This window comes from Ranitomeya imitator, chromosome 1 (genome assembly GCF_032444005.1).
Source record: "Ranitomeya imitator isolate aRanImi1 chromosome 1, aRanImi1.pri, whole genome shotgun sequence".
Taxonomy (NCBI): domain Eukaryota; kingdom Metazoa; phylum Chordata; class Amphibia; order Anura; family Dendrobatidae; genus Ranitomeya; species Ranitomeya imitator.
Genome location: NC_091282.1, coordinates 546318056 through 546329134, shown reverse-complemented (window position 1 = coordinate 546329134; position 11079 = coordinate 546318056). Strand labels below are relative to the sequence as shown.

Genomic DNA, 11079 nt, shown 5'->3' with positions numbered 1-11079 from the left:
TACACATATTTTCCCCTATCCCCATTGTTCTCATTTTATGTATCAACCTTTTGTGTGGCACCGTATCAAAAGCTTTTGAAAAGTCCATATACACTACATCTACTGGGTTCCCTTGGTCCAGTCCGGAACTTACCTCTTCATAGAAGCTGATCAAATTAGTCTGACATGAACGGTCCCTAGTAAACCCATGCTGATACTGGGTCATGAGGTTATTCCTCTTCAGATAGTCCAGCATAGCATCCCTTAGAATGCCCTCCAGGATTTTACCCACAGTAGAGGTTAAGCTTACTGGCCTATAATTACCGAATTCAGTTTTTGTCCCCTTTTAGAATATTGGCACCACATTTGCTATACGCCAGTCCTGTGGCACAGACCCTGTTATTATGGACTCTTTAAAGATTAAAAATAATGGTCTATCAATGACTGTACTTAGTTCCTGCAGTACTCTGGGGTGTATCCCATCCGGGCCCGGAGATTTGTCAACTTTAGTGATTTTTAGACGCCGCTGTACTTCCTGCTGGGTTAAGCAGTTGACACTTAATGTGGAATTTTTGTTATCTTTTTTGCTTTCTTTTTGTCACTTATTGCGCCCCTTTCAGCTCTATTTAGCCATATTGGTTTCCTCCTATTTCTAGTATGTTTCTTCCCACACGGTGTATACTGTGCACAGGTCCTATCCAGGATGCTAATAAACGTTGCCCATTTTCTTTGTGTATTTTTATGTCTCAGGATATCGTCCCAGTTAATTGCACCAAGATCATCTCTCATCCATTGGAAATTTGCCCTCCTGAAGTTTAGTGTCAGTGTAACCCCTCTACTACACATCTTATTAAAGGATACATGAAAACTTATCATTTTGTGATCACTATTCCCCAAGTGACCCCCAATCCTTATATTTGCTATGCGGTCTGGCCTGTTGGTTAATATTAGGTCTAGCAGTGCCCCCCTTCTTGTTGGGTCCTGAACCAGTTGTGAAAGGTAATTGTCTCTCATAGTTGTCAAAAACCGATTACCTTTGCTGGAACTGCAGGTTTCTGTTCCCTAATCTATTTCAGGGTAGTTGAAGCCCCCCATAATAATGACTTCTCCGTGAGTCGCCGCTTCATCTATTTGCTTTACGAGTATATTCTCCATTGCTGCCATTATTTTTGGAGATTTATAGCAAACCCCTGTCAGTAATTTATTATTTTTTCCCCCTCCCCTTATCTCCACCCACAGGGACTCTACATTTTCATGAAATTCACCTATATTATCACGCCGGATGGGTTTTAAGGACGATTTTACATACAGACACACCCCTCCCCCTCGCTTACCTGTACGGTCATTTATTTATATGATCCCTTCTTTTATTCTGTACACTTCCCTCCCCCTTTCTTTTAGTTCTGATGAAGGTCTGAATTAAGACTGAAAACGTTCAACGTAACCTTGAAAGCAAAATAAAAAAGGAACTTTATTGCATCATATCTCACTTTGAGTGCCAAGTTCCTTATTTTGTCAGTACATATGCGCTGGAAACCCTACTTGTGCACCATTCACACCAACTACAAGAGTGCCGTATATGTCTTTTCTCTGTATAAAGGCTTCATCGAGCTTTGGCTGTCCACTTTTTCTGCTGCAACTGGCATTTTCTTAGTTGAGAAGAAAGGCCATTCTCTTTGGGCATGTATTTACTACATACAGATAACTGTATTACCTCCAATAATTGATATTCACTTCCACTTGTTTCGGAGCAGCTTCAGAGATTAAGGTCAGACAAGATTTTCTCCCATCTAGATCTCAGAAGGAAAACCCAAGATAGAAACAGAATAAGCAAATACCCTACTAACAACTGCTAACACGTTAACATTGACATTGTTTGATTTGCATGTCAAGGTTTTTCTCACTTTTGGCTCCAAGAATAGCACAGCATCTGGCACCATTCCTCAGATCAAAATAATTGGAAACATCAACAAAACCCTCATGGACCCAAAGATAAGACAATATGGTCTTTTTGGTCAATCATACGATGGATCTGGCACGGCATTATACCTTCTAACATAGAAGAACACCATAGCACAGTTGTGAACAAAGTCTGGAATGGGAATAATTAATTCAACACTATGAAGGTAGTAGCTGCTTCACAAAGTCTAAGTATGATCATTGGGTAAGAGAAAAACGTGCTGAGCCTAATGTTAGAATTTTCTAAAATTCTATCACTGTGTATCACAGGCAGGTGAGCCTTATTCTGGGATTTCTCATTACTACCTTCCATAAACTGAGTCAACACTGTACATTGTAGGTAGGAAATAACACAATCTTGATATTGCACAGCATGAGCTACCATAGTCAATAGAACACCCCATGATCTCTTCAATTACTGTGCAAATATCTTAAGTAGGACGAGTGGCAACAAATGTATGTGCTAATAGATGATCAATTTACTTTGCACTAAGTAGATGGCCTTTTTAACACATCTTTAACAGGTTCATTATAAGGCAATCATTACCTTTGCAAATTTAAATGGAGGAGCCATTGAAAAGAGGAAATACGTTAATTAAATCATCTACTTACAAGGATTTATGCACCTGAACTTATTTCCTTCCTCTATGAATTCACATAAGTGTTTCACTGTAGGATGCTGAGCACCACTAGTTTCTCAAGTCTGTAAACATGGTTTTGTGTCACTTGTGTAAGGATGTGTATGCAATTAATTGTTAATTGTGCCGAAGATTCTACTCCATGAAAGCATGTAATCACGTTAACTGGCTCAGGTTACTAAACTGTATAATCAAATGTTTTGTCAAAATAATATTAGAGCGCACAATGTTTTTAAACGGATAATCTAGTATCGTAAATAGCTGGTTATTGTCTTCCAGAAACAGCACCACTCTTATCCATAGGCGACATCTGGTATTGCAAGTCAGCTCTGTTCAGTTCAGTGTGGTTAAAGGGGGGATACAATACTAGACAACCCCAGTGTGATGATTTCAGCAGCCCAATAAAATAAAAACAGTATATGCTCGCCTCCGTTCTGGTATTGTCCTTGTTGATATTCCCGGGTACTGACGTGACTTGTTGTGCCACACGCAGTCGGCAGTCGATCAGTAGCCACTCAGAGGTTGCAGCCTGCACGTGACATAGCAATGTCACCCACCGGGATTATCAGCACCGACGTCGCCGGAACAAGGTGAATATACAGTGTTTTTATTTTAACTGGGCTCCTGAAATGATTAAAAGGGTTGTCCAGTACTCGGGCAAGCCCTTCTCAATCCTCATGTTTCCCTCTCGTAAAATAATAACAGCTGTACTTAGGTGTCGGCTCCATTCCAGTGGTGTCGGCAGTGGCTCGCCCTAGAATCGCTTAACATTATTATGTTACAGTGGCAGCTTAACTTTCCCTGTCTTCAGACATACAGTGGGGAAAATAAGCATTTGATACGCTGCCGATTTTGCACACTTTCCCACCTACAAAGAATGGAGAGGTCTGTCATTTTTATCGTAGGTACACTTCACCTGTGAGATACAGAATCAAAAAATAAAAAAACAGAAAATCACAAAATGTTAAGCAGTCCCCAGGATAGTCAGTGCCGACATCTGGAAGAGAGATGTCATCTGAGTGCAGTCCGATGTTTTCCACCGGCTCATTGACTTGCATGGCCGAGTGCGATCCGATAACTGAATCTAACTGTGGCACGCAGCATATTTATTTCCGGACCGCTTCAGTCAGAGGAAACAATTGGACATGTGCACAACCTCAGAGAATTACTGTGGTCCAAGTGTGATGCCATGTTTTGTTGGATCGCACTGGATAGAATACATGGCCCGCTGCGCATGGAAAGTTACAAACTTCTTTAACAGCAGAAGTCAAGGGAAAGAAGAATCAGGCATGTTGAATTTCAACACGTGCAATCCTTCGTTGACATAAGGAAGTAGCAGCTGCCAGAATAGTCTGGCAGCGCTTTTACTGACTGAAAGCAGATTCATATTCTGCCAAGCAGAGCTTACTTGTGTATGGGTAGTCAGAAAGAATAGCCTTTGCCTTGAAGTTATCTAAGGTCACCATCATAGAGCGGTTAATATATCATTACCATAACAAACTAATAATAATTTAGATATAACAAATTACCAATTTCTCTTACCTAGCAGATTGTCTGACCTGCCTAAAGATGAAAATATAAAGTTATGGAAATGAACACATTACACTGAATTTGCTTTAGAGTAAATGGCTATGATTTATCTCAGCAGAACTTTTTATTTTCAGTAAACTTTCTAGCTGTAATTTTCCATTTGTAGTCCATCTGGAAACAAGTTTCCACCACAGCTGAACATCTATATGGAATATGCCCGAAGTAAGAACTGCTAAATAATAAATAACCCAGTGATATCACTAGAGACAGACAAGGGCCTGGGGCTTAGAACTGCTCTGTCTGTCCCTAGTGGTGGAAGGATGTATCTGCAGGAGATTAAATCAGATGGGAGGCCATCAGAGGTCAAACTCCTGGGGCACCAATGTGACTGGCTAATGCATTCAGGCCTGGTTCTGGAGTTTATATACTCTGAATTATTCCTGTCTGGGCAATGTATACATCCACTGCCAAAGAACTCTGATGAAAAAAAATGCTTCCATGGTCAATGCAGTGTTTTTCTCTATGATTTTCTGCTAACAGAATAAATGGCACTAGGCCCCTTGAAATATTTGATTTTGGATCTAAAAGTGAAGTGGGGCAAATTTTCTGATCAACTTCAAATTATAGAGATGTAGTTACTGCTTGCTCATTGATCAAACCAGGCCTCCTGGTATGGGGGTGACCAAATCCATGATGTGGGGGGGTGGGGCAAATCGATGCAAGTGATACAACCTGCATTTGTTATGTAGCAGGGAGAAAAATGGTCGTTTGGTCTATTACGGCATATGGCTTTAACAGAAGAGGATGGAGATGGATCTGGCTCTGGATAGCATTTTATAAGAATGGACAGCTCTGCCAGATATGGCCCATACATGGTTGGCCATTTATTAAGCAATTGCAACGTAATTCTACATGTCTCGTATATTGGCCACTAAGATGCATAAAACAACTGCATAACAAAACGGGGCCACCTCAATCGTCTGATCTTAGAGCCAACTTCTAGCTGAACAGGGACCGGCATGGTGAAATGACACCTAGAACTATTATGGACCAGACATTTTAATCATTTAAACCCTTCTAAAAATTTAAGTAGGAGGATTCTTTTATGTGCGATTGCTATTATTTGATGGGCAGTAGCATTTTCAGGTGGAATATATTTCTTTGTTATCATATTGCGATTTTCTGATGGGTTATTCATCTTTTACATAGGACTGCAGGACAATCTATAACATTTATCATTACCCCTATCGATGATACAACAATTCACAAACTCTGCCGAAATAAAAGGCTTTTGAAAAAAACGACAAATAACTGTGATGTCAGTCATGCTTGTAGACTGTGAGCCTTCGTGGGCAGGGTCCTCTCGCCTCCTCTACCAGTTATGACTTGTATTGTTTAAGATTATTGTACTTGTTTTTATTATGTATACCCCTCCTCTGATGGAATAAATGGCGCTATAACAATAAATAATAATGCTACGGAAACCTAAACTCATTACTTCTCAATCTTCTAGGCCTTGATGAAGTGCGACCATCAGTGGTGACGAACTCCCCTACCACTTGTATCAATAAGACAGGACTGTTAGAAATGGACCAAGCAAACAGTGAAGGTGAGCGCACAGAGAACATAAGGAAAGTGGAAAGATTCTTGGGTGTAAAGTTATTAGGTGCTATTTAACATCACCTGTTATACCGAAATACATAATTCATCATTGGTGAATATTCAGTATCTGGAATACCTTGATACAGAGATTTGTGTCTTCGGCTTATTTGTGATAATGTTAGATGTAAAACTATTTTATTTCATAATAGCTGACAAATATGGTATGTGTATAAATTGTATCAAGTACGCGAGCCGGAATGACAGAGATCACTGAGAGGCCGATACAATTGGGAATAACTCCTCATTTTCCGACGTGAGCTCCGCAGTGACTGCAATATCTAGGATGCCCTTGGGCTACACAGCTCCTTTATGTACTTAACAGTATGGCGTCTGATCTTTTACCTGCTTGCGAGAAGGGCAAGAACGTGCATAAAGCAGGGGGCCACACAATTCTGAGGTGCTTCTGGTCCACACATACATGAAACTCTCAGTTGTTCAGAAAGATAAAGTTGGAGACTTAAGGGGGGGAGGAGAAGTTCTCCTGAGGAGGGGACAATTGTATGGAAGCAGATGCCACAGAGGGAGGACTAGCAGTGGTGTGCACCTCCCACCACTTTCTATTTCACACTGGGCTTGTGAATGTCCTTCCCCACACTACTCCAAATTTCAGTGCAGGATGGCTTTGAGTGACGTTTGATCAGATTATTATCGTTGGTGGCCACAAAAAGCAAACCTGTCTAGAGGCGGTAAATTAACCAGCATGGCACAAGTGGCAGGAAGGGTTCCCACTGCCTATACCTAGACGGAATCAATGGCAGCTACTTCAGCTCATGCCCACTCTGCAGCCTGGATAATGGTGCCTTTTTCCTCCCCACCTATGTACTTATTGCCCACTTGGTCACTCACCGCTGGACATCACTGCTAGTAAGGTTGCATTTACCCTCTGGTACTTTGGAGCACTAAAGCTATGATGGTAATCATCTGGAATGTATTTTTACAAGCATGTTTACTGGCACTGGTCAAAGCAAATCAGAGGAGCTCCAGAGACCTTGCCAACTGCAAGCTCAACAAGAAAGTAAGTGAAGCTGCTCAGCTCTCTTAGTCCCTGCACTTCTCTGGGGGCGCGATGTGTTATTATGTATTCTGCATGATTGCCTATTTATGCACACGATCCCATTTACTGTGCTTACTATACTGGGAAAAGTTATGAAAAGTCAATATTTGTATTCAGTTCGTACAAAGTCATTTGTTTAATATTGAAATCTTTTACCGATCTTTTTAGTCCGTACATCTCATATTTATCATCTCATAATTATTAGTCTATTTCCTATTATCATTTCATATCTGTAGTCTCTATTATTTATCTATCTCCTATCTATTATCATTTCATATATATCATTTCATAATTATCTAAAGTCAGTATGAACCATCTCATCATCATTATCTATTGCATTGCTTATATATTTTGATTCACTTATACAGCACCATAAATTCCGCAGCACTTTGCATACATTATGTTCCCTCTCCCCATTGGGACTCATAATCTAGATTCCCTATCAGTATGTCTATCTATCTATCTATAGATCTATCTATTCTATCTATTATCTATCTCTCTATTCTTCTATCTATCTATCGCTCTATCTATTCTTCTATTATCTATCTCTCTATTCTTCTATCTATCTATTCTTCTATCTATCTATAGATCTATCTCTCTATTCTTCTATCTATCTATTCTATATATCTATAGATATCTATAGATATATCTATCTATAGATCTATCTATTATCTATAGATCTATCTATTATCTATCCTATCTATCTATCTATTATCTATCCTTCTATCTATGTCTATCTATCTATCTATCTATCTATCTATCTATCTATCTATCTATCCTTCTATCTATCTATCTATCTATCTATCTATGTCTATCTATCTATCTATCTATCTATCTATCTATCTATCTATCCTTCTATCTATCTATCTATCTATCTATCTATCTATCTATCTATCTATCTTTCCATCTATCTATCTATCTATCTATCTTTCCATCTATCCATTTATCTATCTATCTATCTATCTATCTATCTATCTATCTATTATCTATCTATATATCCTTCTATCTATCTATCTATCTATCTATCTATTATCTATCTATCTATCTATCTATCTATCCTTCTATCTATCTATTATCTATCTATCTATCTATCTATCTATCTATCTATCCTTCTATCTATCTATCTATCTATCTATTATCTATCTATCCTTCTATCTATCTATCTATCTATCTTTCCATCTATCTATCTATCTATCTATCTATCTATCTTTCCATCTATCCATTTATCTATCTATCTATCTATCTATTATCTATCTATCTATCTATCTATCTATCTATCTATCTATCTATCTATCTATCTATCTATCCATCCTTCTATCTATCTATCTATCTATCTATCTATCTATCTATCTATCCTTCTATCTATCTATCTATCTATCTATCTATTATCTATCTATCCTTCTATCTATCTATCTATCTATCTATCTATCTATCTATCTATTCTTCTATCTATTCTTCTATTATCTATCTATAGATCTATTTATCTATCTTATAACCATCTATCTGTCCCAGTATATATTACTATGACATGAAGAGACATGATATATCATTGCATACTTTAAAAAACATATAATTCAATGAGCATTTTATGACACTTTTTTGATTATCATGGTGCTATATGATTTCCGAAAGTTGTGACTTCCTACTATACAGTTGTGCAGACATAACTTACATAATGATGGATGGATTCTTACAGACAAAATTAAACTTTTTTTATGACAATCATATATACTTTTGACACTGTTTTTAACTCTGTAATAACTATCATTTAAAAATACCGCAGAGAGCTTTAATTATATGGTTAATCATTTTTAGTGTATAAAATGGAAGTTTGCTCACAGTTGTTGTGTGGGAGCTGGTCTGTCATTAACAGGTTATAAACCATTGGTGGCTTTTGGGTCACTTTCTGCACAGTGCCCACATGTGCCACATCTGTGGATTATTTCTTAACTAGTCATTGTGTGATTAGTATTTTAAATATAATATTGAAGTGTAACTGAACCTAAAATGAAATTTGGAGAATCAATATTTATCATGATATAAGGAGGACAGTTTTGAGAACAACAGAAGCCTGCTACTTTATTAATAGAAGAGCGTCCAAACTAAGTACCCAATAATAAATTAGAAGCATGTAGCAAGACCTATAATTTCCTATCGCAACTAATGGGAATACACATACAGCTAAGTATTCATCAAATATGATAATCATTATGCCGATCATATTAAAATGACTTTTTTTATGAAATGGAAGAAATCTGTCTGAAATGTTTATTTGGCATGATAGATGTACCCTTTACTGATCCCTCTTTATAGCCATATTATTATGAGTGTTATGGCTTCCTGACTGGAATGATAAATTGGAGGAAGACACATGGTTAGGATGTTCCTAATTCCATACTGATTTTTTTTTACACCTCCATAACATGACCACATACAGTGGCCCACATTTACTAAGATTGCGGCACCTGGTTTTTGGTGCACTTTGGCCAAAATTCTGATGGAAAAAGATTTTTTTAGATTGATTTATGAATATTTAGCTAAAAAGGAGCATTGCTAATTAGTAGTGAGAGCAAACCTGCTTGGATAAGATGGTATCAGAACATGCTCGTGTACTAACAGAGTGTCTTCGACGTGCTCGAATAATATGTTTGAGTCCCTGCGGCTCTATAACAAACAGCCAATCCCTGCATGTGTTTGACTGTTGAACAGCCGCGAGACATGCAGCCGCGGGGACTTGAACATACTATTCAAGCACGCCGAAGACACTCGGTTAGCACAGGAGCATACTCCGATAACACCTTATCCCAGCACGTTCGCTCATCACTACTAATTATCTGTTTTAGGAGACAAAATAGTGAGGGATAGTTTTATGTCAGCTGTTGACCACTTACCACACACGGTAATTCCCTATTAAGAGGGGCTTTTCTCAAAATTTGATGCTCAATTCCTTCAGCAAACAGGTGACAAAACTCCCTGCTGACATTTGTAAACGTAATAGTGAAAAGCCACAAATTACACATAAGAAAGAGGCTCTACAGTGTAAATGAGCCATGAGTGGAAATGTAGTGTAAAACTGTGCAGTGGTAGCTCACATTGGCCATGACTGTGCAGAGGTGGACATTACATGGGCGCCCAAAGTGGTGCCGCCCAAGGTGACATACTTACTCCATTACCCAGAACTAAACACTAAAAAGAATACTAGACTAATAACAAATAAATACATTTAGCATGTACCTTAAAAATGACTGTGGTAGATACAGCCCTATTTTTATTATAGTCCATTTTGGCTTGAACAGTCGATGAACATGCTCAATGACACCAGGTGGATTACAAAAGACCTATCTGGGAATGTTTCCACAAGGAAAACCAAAACCTTGATAACTATAGAACCAAAAATTAAAATATTGCCATCTTTTCAAACAATGTCATGTGTCCTTGGACAGATTGTTGCTAAATTTTACCTGATAATATTTGATACGGTTAGAATTGTCCATTTTCATTAACCTTAGTCTACTATGTGTCCGCACTCTAAAGGCAGCCATGCTCATTAGATATCTGTCAGTCAAATGCTCATTCAGTTATCTTTTCTGTTAGGCTTAGCAGAGCATTCAGGTGTGTTTCATTAGCAAAGGAGACTAAACCACTGATCATAGAATCAAAGAATGTTAGAGTTGGAAGGGACCTCCAGGGTCATTGTGTCCAACCCACTGCTCAATGCAGGATTCACTAAATCATCCCAGACAGATGTCTGTCCAGCCTTTGTTTGAAGACTTCCATTGAAGGAGAACTCACCACCTCTTGTGGCAGCCTGTTCCACACATTGATCACCCTTATTGTCAAAACGTTTTTTCTCATATCTAATCTAATATCTCCCTTTCATTCCATTGCTTCTCGTGTTTCCATGTGCAAATGAGAATAAGGATGATCCCTCTACACTTTGACATCCCTTCAGATATTTGTAGACAGCTATTAAGTCTCCTCTAAGCCTTCTTTTGTACAAGCTAAACATTCCCAGATCCTTTAACTGTTCCTCGTAGGACATAGGTTGCAGTCTGCTCACCATCCTGGTAGCTCTTCTCTAAACTTGCTCTAGTTTTTCAGTGTCTTTTTAATAATGTGGTGCCCAGAATTGGACACAGTATTCCAGATGAGGCGTGACCAAGGAGGAGTAGAGGGGCATAATTACTTCACATGATTTAGACTCTATGCCTCTCTTAATACATCTAGAACTGTTTGCCTTTTTTTGCTGCTGCATCA

At 38.4% G+C, this 11079-nt stretch overlaps 1 protein-coding gene across 1 annotated transcript in view; it reads left to right on the top strand.

The window, feature by feature from the left end:
* The first annotated feature begins 6348 nt into the window (after nt 1-6348).
* LOC138657926 (metalloprotease TIKI1-like) overlaps nt 6349-11079 on the top strand; it is a 220955-nt gene continuing 216224 nt past the window's right edge. Inside the window, exon 1 of the mRNA XM_069745526.1 lies at nt 6349-6783. Coding sequence (XP_069601627.1) covers nt 6676-6783 — 108 coding nt within the window. The 5' untranslated portion in view covers nt 6349-6675. The remainder of the gene's footprint in view (nt 6784-11079) is intronic.